General features: G+C 41.9%; 1 protein-coding gene across 1 annotated transcript in view; it reads right to left on the bottom strand.

Moving 5' to 3' along the window:
• The window catches only part of LOC110523912 (exosome RNA helicase MTR4), a 54,851-nt gene that overhangs the window by 15,822 nt on the left and 25,681 nt on the right, over nt 1-13,348 (bottom strand). The window contains exons 15-21 of the mRNA XM_036977633.2: nt 12,127-12,252; nt 5,814-5,964; nt 4,616-4,788; nt 4,348-4,416; nt 3,989-4,117; nt 1,718-1,828; nt 1,106-1,294 (exon numbers count right to left, since the gene is read on the bottom strand). Coding sequence (XP_036833528.1) covers nt 1,106-1,294; nt 1,718-1,828; nt 3,989-4,117; nt 4,348-4,416; nt 4,616-4,788; nt 5,814-5,964; nt 12,127-12,252 — 948 coding nt within the window. The remainder of the gene's footprint in view (nt 1-1,105; nt 1,295-1,717; nt 1,829-3,988; nt 4,118-4,347; nt 4,417-4,615; nt 4,789-5,813; nt 5,965-12,126; nt 12,253-13,348) is intronic.

Genomic DNA, 13,348 nt, shown 5'->3' on the forward strand with positions numbered 1-13,348 from the left:
TAGCTACCCAGCAAGCCCATAGACAGCATTACATGGGTTTTGTAGTCGCCTTGAGCTGCAACAGATTTCCACATGTTGCTACCAACATTATGACAAAAGGAAACATTTGTTCACAACAACAAAATGTCACGTGTTATTTAACACTGTAAATTACAGGAATGGGTGGTTTTGAATACATTTTTCCTTTAAAGCTAGAACATGTAACTTTTTGGGCTTCCCAACCAAATTCGCATAGAAAGGCGTTATAAATCTGTCACTCATTGAAACAAGTCTAAGAAGCAGTAGATCTGTTCTATGGTGTGCCATTTCTATGATTCCCATTCTTAAGTTATGTTTTTGTGTCTTTTACTCTTTTAATCAGCTTCAAACATGTGAAAATACAATATTTCTGGTTATGAAAATTATATTTCACAGCGGTTTAGACGATTCTATACACTATACTTGGTTGTCACAAACTGAAATGACGAAAATCCTTAATTTTTGCAAACAGGAAATAGCGGAGCAATTTCTCCATAGTGCTTCTTCAACACGCATCCTCTCACAGGTACTTGGAAACACAAATATTAACTTTATTCCTCATTTCATAAATATCTCCCTTCTTGGCATTTTAGAGCTAGCCAATTAAAAGAGGCACAGTCGGTTGGTGCTGAATGTGCTGCCAAAATTAGATGAATGAATGAGAGCGATCTCATTTCCATCAGATATTGTACATCACCACAACCTATGTCTATTTCTGTCAGTAAATGGCCGTTTCCAGCTCAGGCGGACAGGAAGAGACTGAAAACAATTGTTCTGATTTAGGCTAAATCTACTTAAGTGACCTTGGGGTGTGGGCGCTTGGAGGATTTAGTACAGAACCTTTGATTAACGTCGACAGAAAAAAACTAAGTTCAAAATCATTCAAATATTTTTCGGCAAAGTCAATGTTTCTTGAACCCCAACCTATCCACAAAACATAATACTCATCATAGCCCCACTGACAAGCCGATCAATCATTACTTACTGACAGAACATTATATGGCGCCAGCAATACAGTGGGCTGTGTGGCTCTACAGGACATGAACCAACCAACCATCCCAAATACCACCACCCCACCCATCCTCACCAGGGCTTTCCTCTCGCAGAGGGAGTAGACGGCCTCCAGGCTGGGGTCAGAGTGCATGGGGTGGGAGTACATCCTGTGTTCGAATGCCTCCACCTTCTGGATGACCTTCTTCAGGCCCGGGTCCTTAATGCCCATGTCATCGATGGGGTCCAGAAGGGGAACGCCGTCCGGGAACCTCTTCTGCACCTCCTGTGTGGTGGAGACAGGACCAGAGAATGATCCATGAGAAAGCCTTTGATCACCGTTGACAAATAGATTTATTCTATCTACAGTACCAGTCAAAATTTGACACCTACACCTTTTTCTTTATTTTTTACTATTTTCTACATAGACTTCAAAACTATGAAATAACATTAGGAATGATGTAGTCACCAAAAATGTTTATGATAAATGTTTCTCATGGTGTTGTGTCCTCCAGGAATGCAAACTGGTGAGGGCTTAAAAAAAGTGGAAAAACATTTTGCACAGATTTTTTTATATTGGTGTAATCTGCAAGGAAAATGTACCTATTTTCAGAGTTGGGTTGTCACAATACCAACATTTTACTAATGATGTGATACCAGACCAAGTATCACAATACCGATAAGTAGTTTGATACCACAGGGTTCTCACCTGTATGGATTTGAGCATGCTCTGTCTGTTGTCATAAGGCCGCAGGTCTTTGGGGCTGTAGAGACGAACTGAACTGATGGAGGTCAGGAGGTGGAGCATCACAGGAACCACCTGATCAGAAGCAATACAAAATCATAAGTATATTAGTTGATGCATGCAGTTGCTACACAAACACATATGCATCCATTTACTCAGTATCAAACAATGTAGCTGTCATCAAAGCTATCATCATTGACTGAGGCAGGAGATCCTGAACACTAACTAATGGGGTTTTAAATGCATATAAAGAACTAAGACGCAATCCTGTCTGCTGCTATGTCTACGGGATCTGTATATTGGCACAAACTGCAGAACACCTGATTCAACTAGTCAACCTCTCCATTTAAATCAAATTTGATCCCCTAGTCTGTACTTTTTAATGCCAGAAAAGCCACTGGATATTGGTCTGCAGATCCCTCCAGTCCACACACTGCCAGGTCGACGGCACAGGCTACAGAGGAGCTGGAAGAGCTTGGGGAGGGAGGGACTTTGCCGTACTTTGACAGTGAAGGGGAAGATATGAGGGAGAGAGTGGGGAGAGAAAGAGAGGCTTTGCTTTGACAGAGGTATTCATCGTAACGCGTTTAACAGGAGTGAGCCCAGAAAGCAGTGCCAGACAGTATTTCAGCTAGAGTTTAAGGGCTCCTCTGAGATATGGAAGAATAACACGAGACGAGAGACAGGCAGGCAGCTAAAGTCATCCAGATCTAGACGGGGCTCACAGAGGAGTTTAGGACAGGAGGACTGCACTAAATAACAAGACAGACTCTAAAAGGACTAGTGCAGAATGGTGGAAACGTGCACAGGCAGCAAAAGACACAGCATATTTAAAGCATGGTACTTGGCAAACTTGGGTTCAAATACTATTTGAAGTCTTCCAAATACTTTGAGCATTCGATTTAGCCTGCCTGGAGTGCCAGGTGGGCGAGTGTTGTAGTTGAGAGTTCTCTATTGGTTCCATTGCAACAGGCAAGCTCAATCATGCACAGATACAGTATTTGAAATGATTCAAACAGTATTTGAACCCAGGTCTGGTGGTATTTGGGTAGAAGACAGCCGATATAGTGAGAAGGGTAGACAGAGAGAACCAGGGGGATATGGGATATATGAGAGAGGGAGAAAGAGAGAGATGAAATCAGATTTTTAAAATGTGTCTGTGCCCAATTGAACATAAACTAAGACAGAGTGTGTATGTGTGTGTGTGTGTGTGTGTGTGTGTGTGTGTGTGTGTGTGTGTGTGTGTGCGTGTGTGTGTGACTGGATATGAACCTAAACTGAGAGAAGTCTCAAAGTTTAAATGGTGTTTATATTATATGGAGGGTTACAAAACCAAAGGAAAATAAATTAATGTTTTACACGAGGGCCATCGATACCAACCACTCCATTCATGGTGTTTCAATGTGAGCATGAACATACTGTATAAGACAACAAATGAACATAGCATACAAGCTAATAAAATATGTGCTCCATGTCCATTACGTGGTTGTTGCTTTAAGTTAAAGGGAAGCTCTGGGACACAGCACAGCAGCAGTTTCACCATTAACGACTTGGCCATGTTTGATTTCCTTCAGGCTCAAGGACAGTTACAGTGTAGTAACCCCTCCCGTAAATGACGTGTGTGTGTGTGTGGTCCACATTCTAGAAAGAACCACTTCAAAATGTTGGATTCCATCCTGCGGCAGACCACCAAACCAGGAGTACATAGTATCCAGTGGTATTATTGTATCATTGCATTGGCTATGTCTGAATTAGCAACCCATCAGGTCTTTTGACTCTGTGTGAGGCCATATAGGGTCAAAAGTAGTGCACTAGGGCACTGGTTCCTCCCCTTAAAACATTGGGGAACATCCCACACCTTTCTCCCCCTGCGATTCCATACATTTCACCATGGTGTGATTTTTTCCTGCAATTCTACACATGTCTAATGCACATGCCATGTCTAATGTGCTGTCGGAGTGACTCAAACATTACAATACCTATGTGCAAAAAAAATAAAAAATAGCTAAAAGCTGACATGGGCTAGATCTGGGCATTTTTGACAAGTTATAAATAGCTCTGCAATTCTTAATTAAGGTCTACAATACCCAATTTCAAAATTGCACCTTGTGCATTCTACTATTACAACTTAAGAGTAAGTTGAAAGCCTGAGTTCACTAAAAATAAAAAAATAAATAAAAAAAGAAACCACCCCCATTTCTGACGGAGCCATGTCGTCCCATCATATGTACCCACCTGCATTTCCCCCTTCTCCCCAGCGGCAGCGGGTTTGGCAGCCTCTGTGGCGGTGTTCTTCACACTCTCCTTACTGCAGTGAACCAGCACCTCTACCACGTATAGAGGGTCTGCGTCACCCGTTATGGCCTGGAGGGAAACAATCACATACCCTCAACATGGGTGCAAAACCAAGCATTATGGGGTAACCTGAAGGACAACAAATGCATAAAAACACAGAGCCCCAAAACACACGCTATAAAAACACACGCTATAACACAAGGTGTATCTACATTGTATTTAGTTTTAATACCAAAAAAAAAAAAAAAAGTTGTGTTTTCACAAATCCTTTCTGATAACATTCAACATATCAAAATTACCTTGACATTTGACTTCTTTGAGAAATTAACAACCACGCCCCACCCAAAGTCAGCATCTTCGTTTTTGACCTGGAAAATAGTTCAACATTATAGGCACGTCTGTATGTACAACAAACGCTCTTATTGTTCCTTATCTCAGAAAAACTACATTGAAAACTTTTGAACAGCACATGAAGACTAAAGAATGGTGGTGTACATTTTGTCTTTGGGCTGTGCTACATAGTAAATATTTGAGTTGGTGGTATGAGTGGTATTTGGGTCTCTTAACCTTGACCAGTCTGCCAGGCTGGAGGAAGGGAAGACAGTATTTTGGTTTGTGGATGAAGTCCTCTATCTCCTTGCTCAGTTTGGCCAGCTGTTGGCGGATCTTATAGTAGGTCACCACACTCTCCTCGTTGGGGATCTCTATGGCGTTGTACATCTCTTCCAGCTTCGCCATCTCTGTGGACATCGACATCAGAGGAAAGGCAGTCGTACACACAGAAATAGAATTACTAGAATGGGAACACACATCAATAGAGTGGGGATTCCCGTTCTGGTAATTCCGGTCACACGGTATGGAACGAGCAGCTAAAAAAATTGCAGCTCACACCGATTAATGATATACACAGACATTCTAATAAATGTATGCTATCGCTAAAATTACTGTGTGTCGCAAGTTTGATGGATCGCGGTGATTCTGCCCTAAGTTTTATTTGAAAATAGAGCTCACGGGGTCATTTGTTTGTTGTTTGTCAAGGATAGGGGATTTGGAATGAGAATCAGAATACAGACATCAAAACGTCTTACCTGCGTGTGACTAGGGGTCACTTTTTGGCACTCCGTTTACCTGCCTCTGTCAATTCCAAGGTGCACTGCTAAATCAGATTCTTTACATACAAACTGACAATTGATACTATTCTCACCCATCAGACTGTCAATTTAATCTCGTTTTTAGGCCAACTATTGTTATAAATATGTGTGAAATTAGTTTGGATATAGTTTAGGTGTAGTTTCGAGCTGACTGCCAGAGAATGACTCGCTGTGAATGACGGGCAGGGGGAGAAATGACATGTTATTTTAAACTGCTTGTAACACATTATTTTTGTAATATTAAGATTCAAACAATGACGGTGTTTTAAAACAGAAGCGTTCAGGAAAAGTCAAGAACAGGCGGGAGACGTGACTTAAAATGGTAAGAGTAATTAAAAAAATTTAAAAAGCACATTTGGCTCGAGTCAACATGACTCTCCTAAAGTTAAGAGGATCAAGAATACACCAGCAAGTAGGCAACATCAAAACATGTCTTTATAAAGCTTTGCATGTACTATATCTGGCCAAACCATAATCAGCGGAACAGTCTACCGAATCAATCTGATCTATTCTCTTGAATAAAGCACGACTAGCTGGGGGGGAATTCCCAACCAATGGAGAGGTTGAGAACCAAATCCAGGACTGGAGTAGGTAGGCCTGTATTCTGTACTCACTCTCTACGACCCCAGGCACAGCCCTGTAGTGCTGAAACTGGTAGAAAGACTTCTCCAGCATGTACTCCGGGTTGATCTCCTCCACCCGCAGCAAGTTGAGAACCATGTTGTAGGTGAGGTGGAAGGCACTGTTCAGAGGGTCTGCCGAGCCCTGGGGTGGGAGAAAGGAGAAGACGGGAGAGAGGTTAGGTTAGGTTTAGACAGATGGAACGTATTCAGCAGGGTGAGCACGATGTTGTAGCTCAGGCGGAGCAGTGGAGAGAGGACGATGGTCACTCAGCTGATTATTCAAGGAGACACACTCGCGTCATACGGAAAACCGAGTGACTCAGTGAACGCATGGGACAAAAGACCCAAGTCATGTTTCTCTATGAGGAACATTGGAATTTCAGATTATTTCATCAATTGAGTGAATTGAAATGGAGTGTTTGGATAACCCTGTCCATAAGGACAGCCGAGCAACTCAGGGAACAGTTTAAACTTAACAGACCTTGAATCAGTCAAACATTGTCACCACGTCCTACTCTGACAAGTCCTCTAGTTAGGGACTGAAACATGGAGTTTGGATGCCCCATTAAAATCAACACAAGCTGATGGTGAGTGACTAAATGTACCAAATTGTGAAATCACATTACAACAGAAAAGTTATCCATTATCCAAGGAAATGTTTGAGGCCACTTGTCTATGAAGCCAAGAGCAGTTGGAGTTTCTCAGAATCTTTCTTTCGCAATCAAAACTGATCCTTCAGTTGTGGTTTCCAGAAAGCGATTACAACAGTACAGTAAGAAGATAAATGATATCTACTCCAGAGCAGCCAGATGTCTCATTAAAATACATTCCTGTCATTAATCTGTCATGTGTTAGCCAGTGTATTCCACAAACACATGAAGTAGCCAGCCAAATAGATAAAGTAGCTCGCCAGGACCCCCCGGGCAGTAAGCCCCCCCCCACCCAGCGGGTTTAAGAATTGTTTGCTAAAAATATTTTTGGTGGCCTCTGGTACCTTCTAATGCCTTGATACCATCCGAAATACACAGCAAAATGACTGAATACTTTGAATTGACCTCAGACTGGACACATTTTTTGTGCTATTGTTTACAATTTCAAATAGTGAAAATGTATGAATTTACTGTATTGTTAGCTTTGTTGGATTTGTCTAGGCCTGTATGATAAGGACTATTTAAGTAAGAGAACATGAAACTTAAAAAATATATATTTTTTTACATTTAACCAGTCGTCTCTTGAAATTAAACTATTTTACTGCAAGGTATGAATTGCCACAATGTTTGTTCTTCAAATTATGCATTTTATTAAAACAGAATAGCCTTACCTAACTTTAAAAATTTAAATTTAAAAATTACAATTGTGCAATGGGCACTTTCTCTAATGGGAAAATGGGTCTCTAAAATAAACAGAGCAGATGTTCAATTAAGTTCTGGGTCCATACATGTTAAGAGATAGAACAAAGTCAGTTAAATTAGTGAAAGAATTTCAAATAGTGTGAAACTTTGGGAATGGCAGTAAGTCAGTTATGAAAATGTTGTTTTAAAAAAAAAATGTTTTAAGAGTCTGCTGACTTCCCCAGGCTTCAGGCTTCAAGCTTCCTTTCAAGAGGAATTTTCTCAGCTATCTGCAATACTGGTATGTTTGAAGAACGAAGCAGGTGTTAATCATGAGCTTCGCTACACAGAAAGCAGCAGTTGACTACTCCGACACGGATTAAGTCAGGGGTGTCAAAGTCAAATGGACGGAGGGCCAAATAAAAAAATCAGCTACAAGACGAGGGCCGGACTGTTCGAATGTTCATTGAAAAATTTTTAAATGACGCATATAGTCTAGTGAACCTAATTGAACCTACTGAAAACCTAACAAATATATTACAATATGATCAGATAAATAAAGCAATATTTTCTTATGGCTCTGTCAGTAATCTTTAATTTTCAACAGACACAAAAGACAAATTTCCTTTATATAAATATCCCCATAACATGAACATTAAATGAAAGAAACCGGTATTCAAGGCACCATCAGTAGACTATATTTTCTATTTTAGCAAAAGTGGGCTAAATTTACTTCAAAGAAAAAACAATAATAGCAATTTTCTATCATCCACTCAACTGAAATATTTTTAAAATATAATTGGATTGAAATACAAAAAAATAAAGTGCAAAAATCTATTAATCAAAAACAACACTTTGTTTAAGGAGAAGTAACATGCAGTGAAAACAAATATTAAATTTTAACTTTTAAACTTGAACTGAGTAAAAACTCTAAATATGTGATTGCACAGTAATGTTCACTTGTTTGAGGTTGAGGGTGATACTTGGTGGTGTCCCATCTTTTCCACAAGTTCATCAATGTTCGGGGTAAGGCTCTGAGCTGAAGAAATCCTCAGAATTGAGTGGAGGTGTTCAGCAGTAAGTCGACTTCTGTGTGATGTTTTGTTCAGGTTCATCAAAGAAAACAGTTGTTCACACAGGTATGTGCTGCCAAACATAGACAACGTTTGAGCAGCCTGGATGCGCAGCTGGGGCATTGTGCCGGGGAGGAAACGGGCGAACTCCGCAGCACCCACTGCCGCATATTTTGCCCTCAGTGCATCATTGCATTGGAGGTCAATCAACTCCATTTGGAGGTTTGGTGGTGAGCTTTCCACGTCAACAGCAAATGGGTTACCGAGCAGTTCCAACCTGCTTTTTTGTGCTTCAAAGTCAGCAAATCGGCGTCGAAAGTCAGCGGCAAGCATACCTATTTTATCAGCCAACTGTGTGCTCGGGAACGCACTGGTAGAGAGCTTCTCTTTCATGGTCTGGCAGCTGGGAAAGTGGCTCAAATTTTCTTTCCGCATCTGCGTCTCCCACAGAGTCAGTTTGGTTTTAAATGCCTTCACTGTACTGTACATATCAGAGATGACACGATCCCGACCCTGCAGCTGCAAGTTTATTGCATTCAGATGACTCGTAATGTCACACAGAAAAGCCATTTCACACAGAAACATTTCGTCTCGGAGTTGTGTTGTGTCTTTCCCTTTGCTGTCCAAGAACAGACAAATCTCCTCACGAAGCTCGAAACATCTTTGAAGCACCTTTCCCTGGCTTAGCCATCGCACCTCTGTGTGATAAGGCAAATCACCATGCTCCGTTTCTAACTCCGTCAGAAATGCCTTGAACTGGCGGTGATTCAAACCTTTGGCTCTGATAAAGTTAACTGTGCGCGTGATGATGCTCATTACATGCTCCATTTTCAAGGCTTTACCGCACAACGCTTCCTGGTGTATGATACAATGATAAGCTGTCAGCTCACCTGTCGCGTTTTCCTCTTGCATCTTTTCCCGTATCTTCGCCACCAGTCCGCTCCTGTGTCCACACACCGCAGGTGCTCCGTCGGTTGTCAAACCCACGAGTTTTTCCCAAGGCAGCTCCATCTCATTTACACATCTTGACACCTCTTCATACAAATCATGCCCCGTAGTTGTGCCATGCATAGGACGTAAAGCCAAAAACTCCTCTGTCACGCTTAGGTTGGAGTCCACTCCGCGGATGAAAATTGACAACTGGGCAATGTCAGAAATGTCGGTGCTCTCATCCACAGCCAAGGAATATGCAATAAAATCTTTTCCCTTTTTCACAAGCTGCTCTTTTAGATTGATGGACAACTGGTCTACTCTCTCGGCAATGGTGTTTCTGCTCAGACTCACATTTAAAAAGAGTTGCCTTTTTTCTGGGCAAACTTCGTCACAAACTTTAATCATGCAGTTTTTGATGAAATCCCCCTCCGTAAATGGCCGGGCTGATTTAGCGATCTCTTCTGCCAAAATAAAACTGGCCTTTTGTAGCCTTTGTTCCATGTCCATATTCTTGTTTTTGTCCGCGTGTTTCGTTTCATAATGTCGTCTCAGATTATACTCTTTCAGTACCGCCACACTTTCTCCACACAGAAGACACACAGGTTTTCCAGCTACCTTCGTGAACATATACTCCGACTCCCACCTTGTTTGAAACCCCCGGTTCTCAGTATCCACCTTCCGTTTTGCCATTTTTGATGGGTATCTGAAAGTTAATTTTACTGTGATGCTGACGACTGCTGTGCCAATAAATATTGAAATGAAGCAGCCTACTGCTCGGTGCGTCACCTTTGCATTGTGGGAAATGTAGTATTGGTGCGTGTAAAAGATCTGCGGGCTGCCGGCTTGCTGCGGGCCGGTTCTAATAATAAATCAAGATCATCCCAGGGGCCGTAAAAAACCTTCTTGCGGGCCGGATGTGGCCCGCGGGCCTTGACTCTGACATATGTGGATTAAGTGAATTCGATACATCAATATCTTTGAAAATACCATATAAAAGTAAATGTTTCTTAACACAATTCAATCGATTTTCTTTTTATCATATTTTGGACCAGAGTGAGGCTATTGCTCTACTAGCCTAACAATTTATCGGCGGATAATCGCCAAAAAGTTTACCAGTATGCAAATTAGGTAACCAAATGAATGGCTCGCTTACCAACGCGATTGGGTAGGCTACTGACAAGTCACTCACTTTAACGTCACTGCCTGGCAAGTCCTGATGGACCTCAGATCGAAAATACAAAACGAGATCTTTAGTTGACTTGTCCCGATGCGATACCATGGACACGTAAACTACGTTGAATGATTTATAAATGGCAAGGACATGACATTGACCTCAGTCAGTTCGACACCGTTTTACCCATTTTCAAGCTTGCTGTTCGTCCAAGTACAGTAATAGCCTACGCAACCAGCACTTGGTGGCTGCACATGAAATACACGAAAGAAAATAAATGAAAGTGCCAGAAAATAGGATAAGTGAATTTCGACTCATCGTTCCCACATTATATGGGACGTGCAAATCGACTCACAGACGAAGGAGCATCATGCCCTCCCCCTCCGTGTAAAGAAATTTGAGTTCAACCACCACAGCGTCAACACACACACACACCCAGGTACCAGGAGGAACAGACAGCAGACTGTCAAACCATCAGTGTTTCCCTGTCATCGCTCACTTTGTGACTGACAGGCACCTGTCCTATCTATAAATCGCAGACTTATTTTCTAACTTATGAATTAACTAGGCTACTTTTCAATTCGCATCACTTATTTTAGCAGAAGGGGGCTCAGCCGAGTTATTTTCTGACTTGCGAATTGTATTAAAAAAAAATAGCCTAGTTAATTTAAGTGGAAAAAGTATCAGGCTGAAAATGATTGTGTATAGTCGACAGTGGAAAGCAGGAAAACACGGGTTAAGACCAAGATTAACTGCCTTTGTCGTCTGTGAAAGATGGTGTTGTGCAAGCCTTAAGACGCTTCAACCCAGGACCAACGACACAAGGGACCAGGAAGAGATGGAGGACAGACCGTTCCCCTGAGAGAACCTCTACAATACAGGACCACCTAAATGGAAAGAAAGGTTTGCGCTTTGGGGTTTCAGGCTTGCAAGCCAGTTAACCAAACCAAGGCTCCAAGGGTCCCTGATTGTATTAAGACTCCCTAAAGACTTGAGGTTTGAATACGAGAGTCAGTTAAACAAACCAAGAGCTGATAGATCCCTGATTATATCAAGACTAAGGATTCCCTATAGGTTAGGAGAAGTGCTTGGCTGAGGCGGAGTGAGTGTGTGCTTGCAAATGACCTGAAGGTCAGGAATGAGCTACAGTTTAGGGGAAGTGTTTTTCTACACAGGCATGTCCATCTGTCCTTGTCTCTCTCTGCTCTGTGTGTGCGCGTGTAAATGACCCGAGGGTCGGGAAGTAGCTCTGTGACCCAGTAGAGAACCCCAAAACGACCGACTCACTTCATTACTGCGGCTCAGGAGAATATTAGGGTTCTTGGCTCCGGTTGTGCTTGTAAACCCCTGCCCTCTCTTCCCCCCCTCTGTGCAATCATTCATAGAGCCTGTACGTCACCCGGACAGTGTGTGGAGGGGAGGACTGCGTCGTTTTAAAAACACTAGGGGAGATGTCTTGGCCCGAGAACCATTGTGAGATCATCACAGCAGGGGTTAGGATCAGTGCAAGATTCAAGAGTAACTGATCTGGTGCTGAAAGTGTTTTACAACTGGACTACTAGGTGTTCTGGGACTCATATAGTGTACATACTAAGATGTGTTCTATAACCCCTAAAATAAAATATATCAGATCAATGCCAACACTGCAGGCACCCCAATCATTCATGTGTGTGTATTGACATTCTGTACACACACACATGGAGAAAAGTTATGAGGATGATCCTTCTGTATGAAAATGACACACACACACAGCTGTTATTCAAAGCCCCAGTGTGCAGTCTGTGTTTCGTCGGTACCTTAAGCAGCTGTTTCCCAATTGCAGGGCTCATCTTCTCATCCACCATGAAGATGACGATACCCCTCTCATCCATCCCTCTCCTGCCAGCTCGACCGGACATCTGGATGTACTCACCAGACGTGATCTAACACAGAGACAGAGAGCACAGCACATAAATATTGTCACTAATAATAGTCACAGCTGTCAAAACACACATGCTTGCTCGCTCACAGACACACAAATAGCAGCCACGTCAATATTCACACATGCATGGACATCTTTTGCGTGGGAGAAGTAGTTCAGAAATGTGGAGCTAGTACCAATGACAGAAGGTAAACTATTTGGGCTAATCGTCATTAGAAAGGTGTACGGAATCAGATTAATTTACTCAAATAAAGGCCAATTCTCTTTTAGATGCATTCCTCAAACAAAGCCAAGAACAGTGAGTGGAGGTTTGTGGAGGATCCGCAAGTCAATATTAAGAAGGTGTTAAGTTTTGTACACACACACAACCAGTCAAAAGTTCACATTCTCGTTCAAGGGTTTTTCAAAATGTTTAACATTTTCTACGTTGTATAATAATACTGAAGACATCTAAACTATGAAATGACACATATAGAATAATGTAAAACAAAAAAGGTGTTACACAAAAAACATGTTATTTGGGAGATTCTTCAAAGTAGCCACCCTTTGCCTTGACAGCTTGGCATTCTCTCAACCAGATTCCTGAGGTAGTCACCTGGAATGCATTTACATTAACAGGTGTGCTTTGTTAAAAGTGAATTAGTGGAATTACTTTAAGACATGAAGGTCAGTCAATACGGAACATTTCAAGAACTTTTAAAATTTCTTCAAGTGCAGTTGCAAAAACCATCAAGCGGTATGATGAAACTGGATCTCATGAGGACTGCCACAGGAAAGGAAGACCCATAGTTACCTCTGCTGCAGAGAAAAGGTTCATTAGAGTTAACTGCACCTCAGAAATTGCAGCCCAAATAAATGCTTCACAGAGTTCAAGTAACATAAATCAACTGCCCAATTGAGACTGTGTGAATCAGACCTTCATGGTCGAATTGTTGCAAAGAAACCACTACTAAAGGACACCAATAAGAAGAGACTTGCTTGGGCCAAGAAACACGAGCAACGGACATTAGACCGGTGGAAATCTGACCTTTTGTCTGATGAGTCCAAATTTGAGATTTTTGGTTCCAGCCGCCGTGTCTTTGTGAGACGTAGAGTAG

This window comes from Oncorhynchus mykiss, chromosome 5 (assembly GCF_057628025.1).
Source record: "Oncorhynchus mykiss isolate SJ-2025 chromosome 5, ASM5762802v1, whole genome shotgun sequence".
Taxonomy (NCBI): Eukaryota; Metazoa; Chordata; class Actinopteri; order Salmoniformes; family Salmonidae; genus Oncorhynchus; species Oncorhynchus mykiss.